The 18,730-nt window shown below is 37.4% G+C and overlaps 1 protein-coding gene and 1 long non-coding RNA gene across 2 annotated transcripts; both read left to right on the top strand.

Annotated features, from left to right (window-relative positions):
- Positions 1-10,855: 10,855 nt before the first annotated feature.
- LOC130471423 (uncharacterized) lies at positions 10,856-11,287 on the top strand. Its single transcript, XM_056841541.1, has one exon. It carries the CDS (start codon positions 10,856-10,858, stop codon positions 11,285-11,287), a length of 432 nt encoding a protein of 143 aa, XP_056697519.1.
- Positions 11,288-16,463: 5,176 nt separating this feature from the next.
- LOC110793399 (uncharacterized) lies at positions 16,464-18,681 on the top strand. Its single transcript, XR_002534682.2, has 3 exons — positions 16,464-17,490; positions 17,878-17,950; positions 18,606-18,681. It is a non-coding gene; the product is annotated as an uncharacterized lncRNA (long non-coding RNA).
- Positions 18,682-18,730: the final 49 nt, after the last annotated feature.

Genomic DNA, 18,730 nt, shown 5'->3' with positions numbered 1-18,730 from the left:
ACGTATCGGAAAATATTATCGGAAATGGAAATATTGCCGGAATCGGAAATATTGCCGGAAACGGAAATATTGTCAGAATCGGAAATATTATCGGAATCGGAAAATAATTCCGGAAACGGAAATATTAAATATTTGTTCGAAACGGAAATTAATTCCGGAATCGGAAATATTAAATGTTGTTCGTATCGGAAATGAATTCCGCAATCGGGAATTTAATCGGAAGCGTATCGTACGAATTAGCATCGGACGAGGCCCGCTAGACGAAGGCCCAGCACGAAGCCAGGCCATCGCCCAGCGAGCCGCACGCAGCAACGCACGCCTCGACCAGGCCCAGCGCAAGGCCAGGCCCAGCCAAGGGCGCGCGCGCGCGCAGCACCGCACATGGGCTGTGCGCTTGTCGTGGGCCGCAAGGCCTGCGCGGGTGCACGGCTTGTACGATGCGTGTACGGGAAATCCTAATCCTATTAGGATTCGTGCGAAGATTAAAATCCTAATCCTATTAGATTAAAATCCTAATCCTATTAGATTTGCTTTGCTTCGTTACGCAGTTTTTCGGCAGTTTCTTCGTTACTCATCCAAATCGAGTGATTTTTGTGTCAATTCCGCATGTAAAAGGCAGTATTTTTCGGCCGAACCCAGAATTCTCAAATTCGAAGCCTAACTATGACTTTTCGGAGGTTTTAGTTTTTCGAATGCAAAATTTCGTAAATTTAAGATGTTAAATTAAATATTTGCGATTCTTGTTGATAAATCTTGAATTTTTGATTGACCTACTGTATATGTTTAACAAGTTTGAATGCCTAGCCTTGTTAATTATGCAATCTAATTTGTAATTATGATTAATTTGTTGAAAATTGGAATAATTTAGAATTAATTTGATTTTCATAATTAGTTATAATTTAATTAGATACCTATGATTAAAAACCACCATAAAAATTGTAAATTTATGTTAAATTTTAAATTTTTATGACCTAGACTTGAATCCATGTTAATCGGAAATCAATTAAATAATAAATTTTTGATTTTTCGCCCGAAAATTATGAAATTAATATTATTTATTAATTTGTCATTAATTTTGAATATAAATTTTTAATTTTTTATACGATTCGCTCATATAACTTGCACGCACAAAGCAATGGACGCTACGTGTTACCCTTAAGAGGTGTTGTATAGTGCGGGCATGCGACGACGAGCAAGGGAGCTCGTCGCCCATGCGGTACGAATGCAGCGAGCAAGGGCATGGTGCACGAGCACAAGGCAGCAGCCCTGCCTTGTGTCGTGGGCTGTGTGCAATGGGCGCATGGGCAAGGGCGAAAGCAAGGCACGAGCAGTCGCGTGTGGGCAGCAAGCGAGCTGCGCCACAACGCGCACTGCCTCGCGCAAGCATGCGGAGCCTCGCGCAGCGAGCGCAAGCTCGCGTGCCACAAGCGCTACACACAGTGTCGATGGCTCGCGTGCAGCGAGCGCCAGCTCGCATACTGTTGCCTCGTGCGATGAGCGCAAGCTCGCGTGCGGGAAAGGCAAGCTCGCATGGATCGAGCGCTGGCAAGCGAGCGCAGCGAGCGATGGCTCGCGTGCATCGAGCGCTGGCGCGCGCAGCGAGCACCAGCTCGCGTGATGCCTTGCGATGGTGAGCAGCAGCGATGCGACGCAGCGCATGGGCTGCGCGCACATGGCCAGCGATGGCTGTGTGCGTGTGGCCCATGGGCGTGCGTTGCGTGGGATTGTTGCGTTACGATTAGATCGTTTTAAAATTTTAATTTGAAATTTTCAGTTTTCGTAATTTTAATTAATTTTAAAATTAATAATTTAAATTGTTTTCTTGGATTTTAATTTTGAATATTATAATTATAATAAATTTTATTTATTCTAATTATTTTACTAAAATTAAAATCATGAATTAATTTAAATACGACTGAAATTAAATTAAACTTTTTGGATTCAATTATAAATTTATATGAGCTTTAAATTTTAATTAAATTTGTATGTTTCCGGTTAGACTAGAAATACATTTTTATGTTTAAAATTAGTAAAGCATATGAATTTATTGGTTTAAGTGGGAGCCCTTTTTAGTCATAAACTCTTGATTAGGTCTACAAATCCTTAAGGTTAAAACAACTTGATTAGAATTAATAAGCACTGAATAATTTGTAGATTATTGGTGCCCTTGATTAATTGCTGCAAATGTTTATGTGATGCATAATGTGTTTTACTAACCAGCTATGTGGGCCATTCATGATAATGAATGGGTGAATGGTATATATTGTATATGTACTGTTTTGCAGGTTATGAAGTGACTAGTATGGCCCAAATAGGATAGAAAATATGGTCTGCGTACCATTAATTTGAATGTAATTGGTCTAAAGTACCAAAGTTGTTTTTCAATTCAAATATGGTCTGCGTACCATCAATTAGTTGTAATTAGTTTTAATTATAGCTTATCCTATTTGAAGAAAATGGTGCCTCCCACGGAGATTTTCAAGACGGACTTTGAAGTTGAAGCTTCAAGATGAAGTCGGGCCATACTAGATCACATTTATCTTATGCATGCTTTAAGTTATTTATTGCTTTAAATATGTCTTAATTATGCATGAGATTACGGCTTGATTATGTTGCATGATTAAGGATTTTAGTTCACTTAAAATCTAACCAACATAGTAAGAGCCTTAAGTTCCAAACTTAAAAATTGAGTTAAAAGGTGCCATGCCAAAATATACACTTGCTTGGATATCCTTTACATCAATCTAGTAATAGTTTTCGCTCAGCGAGGTGTTACTTATTGGTCCTAAAGGGGCAAGGTACACAAATAATTGTGATTACATGTTAGTTTTGGTGAAACTCAACGATATAAGTAAGGAGTCCTTTTATGTCGTGGCAAAATCGATAGGTTTACCTAATAAGTTCTTAGACGTACCTATCAACCAAGGGTAGTTTCTAGACTATTAGCAAAAGGCTTTTGCTTACCTAAAATGTTTTAGAATTGAGTCGACAAACTGTGCTTAATTCTTCAATGGTTTTAGGGTCTTGGAATCATTTTATTCACACCTGCCGGAACACATAATTCGAATAAAATGCTAATGACTTGTTTAAATTGCATGATTGCTTTCATTTTCAAGTTATTATTCATGATAAATGTTTAGACTTTGCATGCTTCAATGTATGCTTTAATTATTGTTTATAATTAAATATCTTGCACTGCAATAAATCCTTTTAGAAAGGTAACAGTAAATTTCCTCGATTGGTAGTGAATTCAAGAACTATTCACGGAAATGAGAGAAAATGAGCAATTTAAAATGTACGTTTCTTTTCGCGACTTTTATGGTTGTTTTCGAATATCAAAATCGAATGGCAAACCAATTGGTGCTTGTGAATTGAAAATACAATGTAGTTTTGAGATCATAAAGCATTGAGTTTAAACGCTCAGCTTTACCAATGGTTAACAACCTAAAATCTTTTTTCCATTTAATTCTCGAATGAGTCTAGTCCCTAGACATTCGAATAGATCGATACTTAGAGAACTTTAGAAGCTTCTGGTAAGATCATCTAGTTGAAACAGAATATTCAACATAAATAAAATGGTAAGAACTCTGTTGGAATGACATCGGACATGTCTAACAAAGTATAAAAGTCAACACTATAGAATTCAATTCTTAACACTATAAGAAAGGGTACAAGAAATAGGAAAACAAGGAACAAATGAAAGGAATTTACGATTCCGTTTCTACCTATAAGTTTATGTTTAAAGAAAAGTGACCTAGCAATCAAACTTCCTTGGTATCATATACCGCTTGAGGTTCTTACTTCGGTAATAACTCAAACAATGGAAGCTAGGCTACACTAATGACCTACAAGTGGGAAATGAAGCATGGCAATGCTACATTAGTTGTAGGGTCATCTAGTTTGTTTTAAGTCATTTCAAGGCTGGAACTAAATGGCTATTTTGTTCCATAATCAGCATACCTAAATTTCTGCTTCAAACACAGAAAGACTCACATTCAGAAGAACAAAAACAATGTTTGTTTGTTTGTTTATTTGAATAAAATGGTCATTTACGGGATGAGTTAATATGCTTGATTAAAACAAACAACTTTTTAACAATAAAAAACTTTACTAGGTTCAAATCAAACCCTTGATTTGAGTTCCATTAATCTTTGGCATTGTTGCTTAGACCATATCAACAAGTTAACATTCACAAGCTCTATTTTAATGGACTTTTGAAAGTTGGTTGATTTCTAGATCAACTTAAGACAAGCTAGTCTTACTATGAACTATTGTTAGAACGCCTAGACGATAGAGTTCAAAGCTAAAGAAAGGTTTTATGACTTTATTATTTCACATGGATTTGAGTGAATATAGGTTTATTTACTCAAATGTGATATAAGTTGAATCTGTTTGACTAGTTCAAAGATTCAGAAGTATAAAATCCACTTGGCAAGAAATCATAAAGATCTAGGTTAGATCATGTTGATGATTACTTGAGACCAAATATGATCATCAATGATTGTGTGTTGTAATTTCACAATCTAGGTCCATAAGATATGGCATATCTTAGTTGGAATAATCGAAGTCAATTAGTACTTGATTCGATCAATGATGGATCATAAAGACTTTTCCTATAATTTCTAAAACAAAATGCTCAACTACCACCAAACTAAACCAAATTCGTCAAAGCTATTGAAAAGTAATTTCAAAATATCTTTTCATAATATATCTAAAGAGTTCCTAAACTCAGTGGGAGCTTAGTGTTTGTCATTCGACAAACTAAGGCCCAAGTATAGATATATGTTTCATTGTGATTTATTCAAATGAGACACAAGGGTATTGTTTCTACCACGAATTTTTGAGAACATAATGTTTGTTTGCTCGAAATAATGTCCTTTTTGAGATTCATTTCCAAAATGACAAGTGGGAGAAAATAGACCTCGAAAGTCTTCGAGGCGAACAACAAACATAAACGGACATTCCGGAGGCTTTTCGAAGTGCTTCAGAAAATCCGAACTTATTCTTTAAGGACTTTAGAAGTGGCTTTAAAGAATAGACATCTCTTAGAAGACTTTATAAGTGCTTCAAGGAGAACAGAATATTCAAAGGACTTTCAAGTGGCTATTGATATTCTATTGTTTGATGTTCTATTAGATAGTGAAGAAATATGGAGTTCAGGTCACTGAAACTATGCAATTCTTCTATTAGATAGTGAAGAAACCTACAACTTACAGTCAAACTATTATCATGTAGATTAATGAGTTTGTGACCTGTAAGAAAGCTATGACGAAACCCAGATTCCCTAAAAATGTTTAGAGGCCATATATAGACTCAAATGTTTTAAATGGTTAGAGGCCATAAAACATACTCAATGTTTTGATGACAAAATTGAAATTTTGTTGATTTGCAAGAATAGTTTCACACCTATTGGTTGCAAGTTTGTTTTAAGGATAAAAACCATCAAACATGAAAGTGTGTTCACACACAAAGCTAGATTAGTTGCTAAAGGTTACAAGCAAATTCACGGTGTGGATTGTGTTGAAACCTCATGCAAAATCGTAATGCTTTAGTCTATAATTTAAGCAACGATTGCATATTGGTACATATGGCAATTGGATGACAAAACAATTCCTCAATAAAATGTTGGAATAAACTATGTACATGGTATGTCATAGGATTTATGGATCCAAATAAATTCTTGAAAAAGAAAGCTAGCTTATGAAATCTAAGTACAGATTTAAGCAAGCAATTGGGAATTAGAACTATATTTTAGTGAAGCTAATAAGTATTTTAGTTTCATAAAATGTACATGATTCTTATAGATATATAAGAAGTTTAGTGGGAGTACATAAAAACTTAATTGGTCCTATGTGTATCACACACATATCTCTCTATTGAGAAATAACATTCAAATGCTAATGACTTAGATTTGAGATTATTCATCAATGATGGACCATGGCGGAACTTAGTACATACTGGGTATTAAGATCTATTTACAAAGATTTTATATTATTGTTTTGGATTAAGTAATGGCATTTACTAAATCAAACACGAAATACTCCATTGGAGATATTCGACCCATGTGAATAAATCTAAGTAAAGGATGTTTGAACTATGTATAAGCATTTACTAAGTTAAACATCAAAGGATCTGAGTAAGATTCTTAACCTATATTATATGTCAGAGAATTTAGCTGGATTTAGTATCTACTGTAACTGAATGAGCTAAAGTTACATGAATAGAATTCAATTGGGAATTATTCTGCAAAAGAATTTATCATGTATATAATATAATATGAGGATCGCCAAAAACGTATCGTATGACTTTAGGCATGACGAACATATACCAATCTCTATTGATCTAAGTGAAGATCAACTAGATTGAGATCAAGAACACTTATGGTACTTGAAAAGGTACATAGGAATAGTTCTTGATTCAAGGAAATAAAGATATGCTAAATATTGATGCTACACGCATAAACACTGGCAAAGGATCAAGCAAGACCCTTTGGAGTTAACCATTGATAAGGACGAGCTATAGAGCATCGTGTTTTGAAATGGCAACATGGATTGGAGACCATGAGTTGTTGCGTGGGATATTAAAATATTAATTTCTATGTTCTAAGATACAGCTGGAAAGTATTCCACATATCTGTGAACTGCTTGGATAAGTAATTCCAAACAAAGCATCACTAGCAACCTATACAGTTGAAATAAAAGTAATTATTGCCTAAGAAGCAATAAAATAGAGTTGTTTATATGAGTTCTTCATTGAACTTGGGAAGATCACATGTCTGTTGACTTAATGGTTCTTCATTGCAAAATGCGTAGAACCACTAATGTAGCAAGAAAGACTAGATCACAAAATAAACATACTCAAAAGATCTTATCATCATATCTCGAAGAACATTCGATGAAAAGGATATTAAGATTAGCAAAGCATGATAACTAAACCTATGCAACAAGTGAGAAGCAACACTCACATTGTAGCACTGGAAATCAAGCATAGCTTTGAATTCCATGAAATGTTTTAAAGATGGGTTAGAGGCCCATGGTTGTAAAACGTTGGAGTTGAACATTTATCATATATGAAATGTATTTTTCATATTCCATTTAATCTTGGTTTAGTATTAAATGATGAGTCCCTTCAATTTGACGATATATTCAAGATAGACTGTCAGGACCAGTCCTGTGACTAAGAAATGTCTATCAAGTGAACTTGAATGTCAAAAGTTGAAAATGGTCCCTGGTCGGAGTTTTCTATAAAATTGGACGCATAGAAAACGTTAGACGACTAGAATGCAAGATGACTAGTAGTTCTGTTTCTTGAACTATGTGGACATAGCAATGTCATAATCATTTGCATAGATACTTACTTTGGGAAGACTAGTATCGGACAGACCTATGAAACTTTACTGTAAGAGATGAAAGTCTGTCATAAGTAAATTTCATTAAAATTATTAGACACTAAATCCTCAATACCTGAGTGATTTGAGATTACTTGTTTGAGAACTGGTTGCTTTGACGTTGACCAACCGTCGCACCGTAAAAGGAGGCTATAAAGGCAACGTTCAGGTAATCACCTATCAAACGAAGTCTAATCTCAAGATCGCAAGATTGGGATTGTCCTCCCATAAATCGGGATGAGATGCTTAAAAGTTGTACAAGGCCACTCGGAGAGCTAGAAACTGTGAAATGCATGGCCGTGCTCGGATGAATCATAGGCTATGATTATCTGTTTATTTGATCAGTTGAACTCTGAAACCGAGGAACACCTCTGGACATAATAAGGATGACAACTCTTACCTTATGTTCAAGAGCAAGCATCGAGCGACAAAGGAATTAGGAAATGCACACTTGTCCCTAAGGACAAGTGGGAGACTGAAGGAAATAATGCCCTTGGTCCAAGTATGCATTCTATGTTAAATCTAATAAATGCGGTTCAGTATTAATTAACAAGTTAATAATTCAGTGAGATCAAGTGAGCTGAATGCCTAGCTAGAGGCCGCTTCAGTTCAAGTGGAATTAATGATATTAATCCACAGCTTACTCTTGACTGAACCCGTAGGGTCACACAAATAGTACGTAAACGGATCAAGTATTTAATGGCATTAAATACTCCATCTATGGATATTCGGAATCGACAGATCTTGGTTTCAGTGGGAGCTGAGATCGTCACAGGCAAGAAATGAATACTCCGGAAACGATGATATTGCCGGAAACGGAAATATGGATCGTATCGGAAATATAAATATTATCCAAGTCGTAGATGTTGCCGGAAACGGAAACATGGTACGTATCGGAAAATATTATCGGAAATGGAAATATTGCCGGAATCGGAAATATTGCCGGAAACGGAAATATTGTCAGAATCGGAAATATTATCGGAATCGGAAAATAATTCCGGAAACGGAAATATTAAATATTTGTTCGAAACGGAAATTAATTCCGGAATCGGAAATATTAAATGTTGTTCGTATCGGAAATGAATTCCGGAATCGGGAATTTAATCGGAAGCGTATTGTACGAATTAGCATCGGACGAGGCCCGCTAGACGAAGGCCCAACACGAAGCCAGGCCATCGCCCAGCGAGCCGCACGCAGCAACGCACGCCTCGACCAGGCCCAACGCAAGGCCAGGCCCAGCCAAGGGCGCGCGCGCGCGCAGCACCGCACATGGGTTGTGCGCTTGTCGTGGGCCGCAAGGCCTGCTCGGGTGCACGGCTTGTACGATGCGTGTGCGGGAAATCCTAATCCTATTAGGATTCGTGCGAAGATTAAAATCCTAATCCTATTAGATTTGCTTTGTTATTTAGAGTCCTAATAAAATTCTAATTAACAAATCCACATCCTAGTAGGATTACAATTCCTTTTCCATACCTCTATAAATAAGGGCCTAGGGTCATTATTTGTACACACGATTCAAGTATTCAAATTGATTTTTGAGAGCAAAAATTCAGTCATATAATTGCCTACAATAGCCGAAAATTCTAAGTACCTTAAGGGCGACTCTAGTTGGTCAAGCTTAAGGCGGATCCGGACGTGCTGTGGACTATCTACGGAGGGACGACACTTGGAGTCCTAAAGACTTGTTCTTGTTCGGTTCGGGCGTAGCTAGGGAAGGCACGCAACAAAGTGTATGCATCTAAACTATGCTAAATGATTATGTGTAAATAATATGCTTTCCTGGCTTTATGGTTTTTCCGCATGATTTATGAATTGTCATATGTATCATAACCTTACACCAGTAACCATGAATGAATGTTTTTAATAATATAATGGAAAACTATTACATTTTATCTTATTTGTTTATCTTGAATTGCAAAAGATTTTATGAAATGATTTGCAAAAGGTTTTACAATATTCTACTCTCCTTCTGTTTGCAAATAAAATGAATTGAAATGAATTTACGTTGTTAGGGTAGTTGTTACTGGGCCTCGGCTCATGATATTTCTTTTGGTTTTAGGTACCGAAGAGGACAACGGGATGGATTAGTGGTGAGGACGTATCAGTTAAAGCAAGGTTGCTCAGTTTAATAAGTGAGCTTCACTAGTTAATTATGTACTGAAACTCTAGCTTTAATTCTAAGAATTATTATAGTTTGTATTATGACAATTTAGTTAATATCACGAGTCTTTTGTTTCATTAATCTTAGTTTAGATTAATATTGAATTATGCGCCTTGTACCTCTCAATAGAGAGGTACGGCATGTGACGCACCGACTAAACTAGGATTCCGCTGCTAATTATAGATTAATTAACTTAATAAAATTGATTAGAAGTCGGGGCGTTACAGATTGGTATCAAGAGCAAAGGTTCTGAAACCGAAAAATGAAGCCTTGTGGGCTTTATGCCAATAAATGCACTTTAGGAATAAAATGAACTAAAATAGGTGATAGTGAAGAAATTAGAACAATTGAAGAATTTGAGGATTAAGATTGAAGATTGAGTTCTAATTGAAATTAGGATTTTTAACTAAACTTTTAAATGAGCGCGAGTGATAGGAACGGGGAAATGGGAACGTTTTTCTTAAATATTTTGTGATAGATTGCACATGAGGTTGCAAGTGATTATGTATTTATGAATGTCAAGTACGTAATTTCTTATATGAAGTACTTACATGTAGAGTATGCCTTTAATCGGAAATGACGCCGATAACATTGAACTCAATGACGGTAATGGAAACCGTGGACCTGAAATGACTCTTGAAGAAATAAGGGCAAGGCTTGATGAACTAAGGAACGATCCCATCTTTGGAGACGCCCAAGTAGAAAATAATAACAATAATCAAATGGAATTGTTAAAATTAATGATGATGGAAATTATACAAGGGAATCGCCAAAAGACAAGAACTGAAGAAGAAGAATGCTCCAACATCTTCAAGAAGTTTGCCTCCCATAAGCCACCTACTTATGATGGAAAACCGGACCCAACGGAGTTTGAGGAATGGCTTAGCGATATGGAGAAGTTGTTCGACGCTACTCAATGTCCGGATAAGAATAAGGTGAACTTTGCCGTCTTTTATCTAAAAGGGCAAGCCGATCTTTGGTGGAAGAACGTAAAAGGAATGCAAAATGATCCTGAATTTGGTTGGGGTAAGCTCAAGATAGCCATGCGAAACCAATTTTACCCACAATCTCTGCAATTGAAAATGGAATCGGATTTCGTCCATCTTAAGCAACGACAAATGTCAGTCTTGGAGTATGCTGTGAAATTCAACGAGCTTTCTCGTTTTGCCCCAGATATGGTCTCCACTGATAGGCAAAAGATGAATCGCTTTGAAGGTGGATTAAACCTTGATCTCCGCGAGCGCCTATCTTCTTACCTGAGTAACTCTTATCAATAGTTGTATGATAGAGCTATCAACGTGGAGAGAATGATGAAACTGCGAGAAGAAATAATTGGAAATGCAAAGAGAAAAGGAAACACTCATGGAGGAAATTCAAGCCATGGGTCCTACAAGAAACCAAATGTTGGGAACTATGGAGGAAATAATCAGCACTCTAACAGGCCTCAAGTGTGCAACAAATGCGGGAAACGTGGTCATATTGAAAGGAATTGTCGAGTTGGTACTGGACAATGCTACAGATGTGGGAGCAAGGAACACCAAGTTAAGGATTGCCCCCGACCGACACCCCAATACCCAAACGACAACAGGAATGGACAAAATGGCCCCAATCGCGGAAACGGTGGTAACGGAAACTTCAACCGTTATCCTCCGCGCAAACCTCCGCAAAATGGAAGGGTGTTTGTGATGCAGAAAGATGAAGTTGATGGAAATAATGATGTCATTACTGGTACTTTCTGAAGGAAATAGTGCCCTTGGTCCAAGTATGCATATAATATTAAGTCTAATAAATGCGGTTCAGTATTAATTAACAAGTTAATAATTCAGTGAGATCAAGTGAGCTGAATGCCTAGCTAGAGGCCGCTTCAGTTCAAGTGGAATTAATGATATTAATCCACAGCTTACTCTTGACTGAACCCGTAGGGTCACACAAATAGTACGTAAACGGATCAAGTATTTAATGGCATTAAATACTCCATCTATGGATATTCGGAATCGATGGATCTTGGTTTCAGTGGGAGCTGAGATCGTCACAAGGCAAGAAATGAATACTCCGGAAACGATGATATTGCCGGAAACGGAAATATGGATCGTATCGGAAATATAAATATTATCCAAGTCGTAGATGTTGCCGGAAACGGAAACATGGTACGTATCGGAAAATATTATCGGAAATGGAAATATTGCCGGAATCGGAAATATTGCCGGAAACGGAAATATTGTCAGAATCGGAAATTTTATCGGAATCGGAAAATAATTCCGGAAACGGAAATATTAAATATTTGTTCGAAACGGAAATTAATTCCGGAATCGGAAATATTAAATATTGTTCGTATCGGAAATGAATTCCGGAATCGGGAAATTAATCGGAAGCGTATCGTACGAATTAGCATCGGACGAGGCCTGCCAGACGAAGGCCCAGCACGAAGCCGGGCCATCGCCCAGCAAGCCAGCGTGCCACAACGCACCAGCCAAGGCTGCGCCAGGCCCACCGCAAGGCAGGCCCAGCGCGCGCCAAGGCTGCTGCAGCGTGTGGGCCTCGTGGCAATGGGCTGCGAGCTCGCGGGCTGCGCGCGCGCGCATGGCGCCCCTCGTGGGCTGCTGTGCGTGCGTGCGTGTGTTTGTGTGCTATACGAATCCTAAAGCTATCAGGTTTCGACATATGATTAAATTCCTAAACCTAAAAGGATGAATTAATTAAATAAGAATTCTATTAGGATTCTAGTTTAATTAATTCGTATCCTAATAGGATTCCAGTTCTTTTTCCATACCTCTATTAATAGGTGCCTAGGGTCATAATTTATATACACAATTCAAGTATTCAAAGTGATTTTTGAGAGCAAAAATTCAGTCATACACTTGCCTACATTAGCCGAAAATTCTAAGTACCTTAAGGGCGATCCTAGTTGGTCAAGCTTAAGGCGGATCCGGACGTGCTGTGGACTATCTACAGAGGGACGACACTTGGAGTCCTAAAGACTTGTTCTTGTTCGGTTCGGGCGCAGCTAGGGAGGGCACGCAACAAAGTGTATGAATCTAAACTATGCTAAATGATTATGTGTAAATAATATGCTTTCCTGGCTTTATGGTTTTTCCGCATGATTTATGAATTGTCATATGTATCATAACCTAACACTTTCCTTATCCATTCTAATCCCGCCTATGTTCTTTTTGATTCTGGAGCTACACATTCATTTGTTTCTTCATCATTTGCTAAACGCCTAAAATTGAAACCATGTTCTGAATTTTCTAGCATGTCTGTGACCATACCTTTGGGAAGATCTTTGGCTTGTAATGTCATGTATAAGGATTGTCCAATCACTATAGGAAGATATGAATTCCCGAGTAACCTAGTCCAATTCGAACTAACTGACTTTGATGTGATTTTGGGAATGGATTGGTTGTCAAAGTATCATGCTGACATAAGTTGCCTTCACCATAGAGTAACCCTTAGAGGGTTAGATGGGAAAAAGGTGTCATACGGAAATAGGGTAGGTAAATCAAAAGTTAAGGTAATCTCTACCATGAAAGCTCTGAAGCTACTTAAAACCGGTTGTTATGGATATCTTTGTAATGTTTTGGAGAGTAGAGAACCGAACTTGTTTGACATACCCGTACTATGTGATTACCCTGACGTATTCCCAGAGGAAATACCTGGCATGCCCCCACAAAGAGAAATAGATTTTAACATCGACCTAATTCCAGGATCTTCCCCTGTCTCTAAAGCACTTTATAGAATGGCACCTGCAGAATTACAAGAGTTAAAGAAACAATTAGATGAACTGTTGGAAAAAGGGTATATTCGACCTAGTGTTTCACCTTGGGGAGCACCCGTCTTGTTTGTAAGGAAAAAGGATGGAAGTTTGAGGCTATGTATTGACTATCGAGAGTTAAATAAGATTACCATCAAGAATCGGTACCCCTTACCTCGTATTGATGATTTGTTCGACCAACTTCGAGGAGCAACCACTTTTTCAAAGATTGATTTGAGATCGGGATATCACCAACTTCGAATAAAACCCGAAGACATTCCTATAACAGCCTTTAGAACCCGATATGGACATTATGAGTTTGTAGTCATGCCTTTTGGATTAACTAATGCCCCTGCTGTTTTCATGGACCTAATGAACCGAGTTTTCAAACCTTACCTGGACCAATTTGTCGTAATCTTCATTGATGACATCTTGATATACTCCAAAAGTCCAAAGGAACACGAAGAACACTTGAGAAAAGTCCTTGAAGTTTTAAGAGAGAACCAATTATATGCCAAGTTGCAAAAGTGTGAATTTTGGTTGAAGGAGGTAGCGTTCTTAGGTCATATCATATCTGCTGAAGGAGTTTCGGTGGACCCTCAAAAAGTAAAAGCAATTGTTGAGTGGCCTAGACCTACTAATGGTCCCGAAGTAAGGAGTTTTATGGGTTTAGCTGGTTATTATAGAAGGTTCGTACAAGATTTCTCGAGAATAGCTCAACCAATCACCCGACTTGTGAAGAAAACCACTAAGTTTGAGTGGACCGAACAATGCGAGTCAGCCTTTCAAGAACTCAAGAAACGTCTTACTACCGCCCCCGTCCTTACTCTTCCTTCAGGCACCGAAGGCCTTGTTGTATATAGTGATGCCTCCAAACTGGGGTTAGGATGTGTTTTGATGCAACATGGGAAGGTCATTGCTTATGCTTCTCGCCAACTTAAGGTTCACGAACAAAATTATCCAACCCATAACTTAGAGCTTGCAGCTGTAGTGTTTGCACTCAAAATCTGGAGACATTATTTGTATGGTGTCTCATGCCAAATCTTCACCGACCATAAAATCCTTAAATATATTTTCACTCAAAAAGAACTCAACCTAAGGCAACGAAGGTGGTTAGAACTTCTCAAAGACTACGATCTTGAAATATTGTATCAGCCTGGAAAAGCCAACGTCGTGGCCGATGCCTTAAGTCAAAAACCGCGTGTCAACTCAATTTTAGAGCTTCCCGAAACCATATCTAAAGACTTAAGAAGAATGGAAGTGGAGTTAATCCGAAAGGAAGGAAGTGCATGCTTGAACATGATGGAAGTAAGGCCAACCTTGCTGGACGAGATAAAGGAAGCTCAAATTGGAGACTTGGAGTTGGAGAAAATAAGGAACGATGTAGAGAAAGGAAAGTCACCTGGATTTGTCATCCAAGAAGATGGTACCTTAAGGTTTCAAGGAAGACTATGCATTCCAAGGAATGAAGTTTTGAAGCGAAGAGTTTTAGAAGAAGCTCATAACACTCCATATTCTGTTCACCCCGGAGGAAGCAAATTATACAAGGATTTGAAGTCAACATTTTGGTGGAGTAATATGAAGCAAGAAACTGCAGATTTCGTTGCAAAATGTTTAACATGTCAGAGGATCAAAATAGAGCATCAAAGACCAGCAGGATTATTGCAACCCTTGAACGTGCCAAAATGGAAATGGGACGCAATATCAATGGATTTTATCTCAGGATTGCCCCCATCCACAAAAGGAATGAATAGTATTTGGGTCATTGTGGATCGATTAACAAAATCAGCGCATTTCTTAGCCGTTAAGACGAATTGGAAGTTAGATCAATTGGCAGAACTATATGTGAACACTATAGTACGCTTGCATGGTGTGCCTAGCTCGATTGTTTCTGATCGCGATTCAAGATTTCAAGCTAAGTTTTGGAAAGAATTACAACATTCCCTTGGAATAAGGCTTGACGTTAGTACTGCATTCCATCCAACAACTGACGATCAAACAGAAAGGACCAATCAAATTTTGGAAGACATGCTCAGAGCGTGTGTTTTGGATTTCCAAGGAAGTTGGGAAAAGTTTCTTCCAATGATAGAGTTTTCGTATAACAACAGCTACCAAGTAACTATTGGAATGGCCCCATACGAAGCTCTTTACGGGAGAAAGTGTATAACACCTTTGTGTTGGAGTGATATTGATGAGGCCCGTATCATAGGACCTGACTTGATTCAAGAAGCAACTGATAAGATTCGATTGATTCAGTCGAGAATGAAAACAGCATAAAGCAGACAGAAGAGTTATGCTGATCAACGAAGAAGACCATTAGAATTTGTTGTTGGTGACCATGTGTTTTTGAAAATATCGCCTACCAAGGGAGTAATGCGGTTTGGTCAGTCAGGGAAGTTATGTGCAAGGTACATTGGACCATACGAGATCTTGGATAGGGTCAACGAGGTAACTTATCGACTCGCCTTACCGACAGACCTAGATAAAGTACATAATGTATTCCACGTGTCGATGTTACGAAAGTATGTTCCCGACCCAAGTCATGTGATTAGACACGAACCTCTGCAACTGCGAAACGATTTGAGTTATGAGGAGAAACCGATTGAGATACTCGATCATAGGGAAAAACAACTTCGAAACAAAGTAATTCGTATGGTTAAGGTATTATGGGCTAATCATAATTCTTCTGAGGCCACTTGGGAAGTCGAAGACCAAATGAAATCAAAATACCCTCACCTTTTCTCATGAATGATAGGTATAATAAGCATTAATGTATGAACGACTTTGATTGAAATTGTTTGCGCTTATTGAAAATGAATATTTTGGAATTATAAACTAATCTGGTGCACCGTTATTGATGCAAGTTCTTCTAAGCTCCAAGTTTCGAGGACGAAACTTTTTCTAAGGGGGTAAGGATGTAATACCCCATATTTTAAAACATATTTATTAACAACAATTAGTCTTAATTTGAAATTTGAGTTTTCTTTTTATAAAACGAGTGAATTAAATTTCGTTTATAATTATTCTTTCGGTTGTTTTAATTATATTATAATTGAAATTAAAATGTTTTGGATTATGAATTATGTTTAATTTCCTAAAATTTAACGATTTTCTAAGATATCGTTTTAAATCGATTTTATCATTTTATAAGCGAAAATTTTAATCATTTATATTCATTATTGATTTGAGTTAACTAGTTTCTAAAACTTTATTAATTTATAAAATTACGATTTTAAAACCGCAATGCTTTTATATATGCAACTTATTTCCTAAAAACGTATCGAGTTATTTAAACTATTTTCTAAAATATATTCATTGGCTCAATCGTTTCAACATTACATAGTCAAGCCCAAACCAATAAGCCATTCAAGCCCATCAAAATGCCATCCTAAATCAGAAATTCTAAACTCAAAAGAAAAAGGGAAAAAAAAAAATCAACACCAACATCATCAACATCATGCATCATCATCACTAATCACCATGTTCATCATCATGCATCCATGGAAGTTTCTTGCAAATTGCAAATTCACTACTTAGCTTCTTCTACGTGTAAATCTCTAAATCAAACACCATCATCAAGCTCTCTCCACCATATGATGCACCACCCAAATCACCCAATCAAAATTGGTTTTCAATCTGAATAATCACTCAAATTCATCTATAAATAGTGCAAGGATTCAACTCAATTCAATTCACAAATCAATTGCAAACCCATCCTCAAATTTCAGCAAGTTTCAATTCAAGAAAAATCAAATTAAAAACTCCCTGCTTCTACAACCACCACCGGCGGCCACCTGAAGGCGGACTCGCGCCGGCGTCCAGCCACCTCGCCGCCCTCGCTCCGCCTCCTGCTCCTCCCTCCTGCTCGCCGTCCTCCCTCCACCACCGTTCGCCCTCCTCCTCTCCCCTTCCTCTCGCGACTCCCTCCTCTCTCCTTCCTCTTCGCTGCGCTCCCTGCAGCGTCACCACCACCGGAACCCGCGACCACCCTCCTCGCCGCCTGAATCACCCGCGCTACCCCAGCCCGACCGGCGAACCAACCCCACACAACTCCTCCTTCCCTTCCTCCTCTGCCTTCTCCTATTTCGTTCCCCTGTAATATTGAAAGACCAAATTTGGTTTCCAGGAACTACTCCCAAATTTAATCAGTAAAATAAATACCCATAGTCCATTTATTTGACCCATTAAAGAGTAAGTTGGCCCATTTTTATTTTCTAAAGCCTTATTTATTGATTGCTATTCTATTTTTTTTATTTTCGTTTTCGTTTCTATTTAGATTCTAACGTTTTAATTATTTTGCTGTGTTTTAAAGTTACTTCAATTATTTAATAAAGTCGTTATTGAAATATAAATTCTAATGATATTATTATTATTATTATTATTATAATTTTATTATTATCAAGAATATGACGTTTATTAATTTATAACTTTGAAAATTAAGAATATAAAAGTACTTCTATTAATTATTTTATAATTTACGAATTAACGTTTGTCAAAAAGTAAAAAGGATAATTTTATTTTATAAGTCGTTTTTATTAATTCAATCGAGTTACTAATATTAATTATTTATTAAACAAGAAGAAGAGGTCCTTGGAGCTCAAGAAGAACGGCTCATCGAAAGTAAGGAAAACGAGTGCTAATAGAGGTTGAGGTAACATCTATTGCTAACACCCACAATCCCCTTCGCAAATGCGTTTATGGAAATGATTTATGAATTTGAGAAATGCTTTATGATTTACAACCATGTTTATGATATGATTCTTGTTTGGATTGTGGGATTCTCTTTTGATTTCAATTATGATTTTATGAATGATTTTAATGAGCTTTACGAAGCATGATTTATGATTACGAATTGATTATTCTGTCAACCCATGAATAAGTAATGAAACATGATAACGAAAAGCGAAAGACAAAGTTCTGGCAGTATTTGATCTGTTCTGTTCTGTTCTGATTCTAATTCTGATTTTGATTATGGTCGTGCACGTACCCTCGTACCCCGCTACCCCATGATGGGTAACGTCTGTTTCTGTCTGATTATGATGGTACGATCTGGTGGGAGACGTCCTACATTCTGTTCATACTTGCCAGTAACCATGAATGAATGTTTTTAATAATATAATGGAAAACTATTACATTTTATCTTATTTGTTTATCTTGAATTGCAAAAGATTTTATGAAATGATTTGCAAAAGGTTTTACAATATTCTACTCTCCTTCTGTTTGCAAATAAAATGAATTGAAATGAATTTACGTTGTTAGGGTAGTTGTTACTGGGCCTCGGCTCATGATATTGCTTTTGGTTTTAGGTACCGAAGAGGACAACGGGATGGATTAGTGGTGAGGACGTATCAGTTAAAGCAAGGTTGCCCAGTTTAATAAGTGAGCTTCACTAGTTAATTATGTACTGAAACTCTAGCTTTAATTCTAAGAA

The sequence above is a fragment of the Spinacia oleracea genome, chromosome 4 (genome assembly GCF_020520425.1).
Source record: "Spinacia oleracea cultivar Varoflay chromosome 4, BTI_SOV_V1, whole genome shotgun sequence".
Classification (NCBI taxonomy): domain Eukaryota; kingdom Viridiplantae; phylum Streptophyta; class Magnoliopsida; order Caryophyllales; family Amaranthaceae; genus Spinacia; species Spinacia oleracea.
Note: the sequence above shows the minus strand (reverse complement) of the source record. Positions and strands in the feature narration are given on the sequence as shown.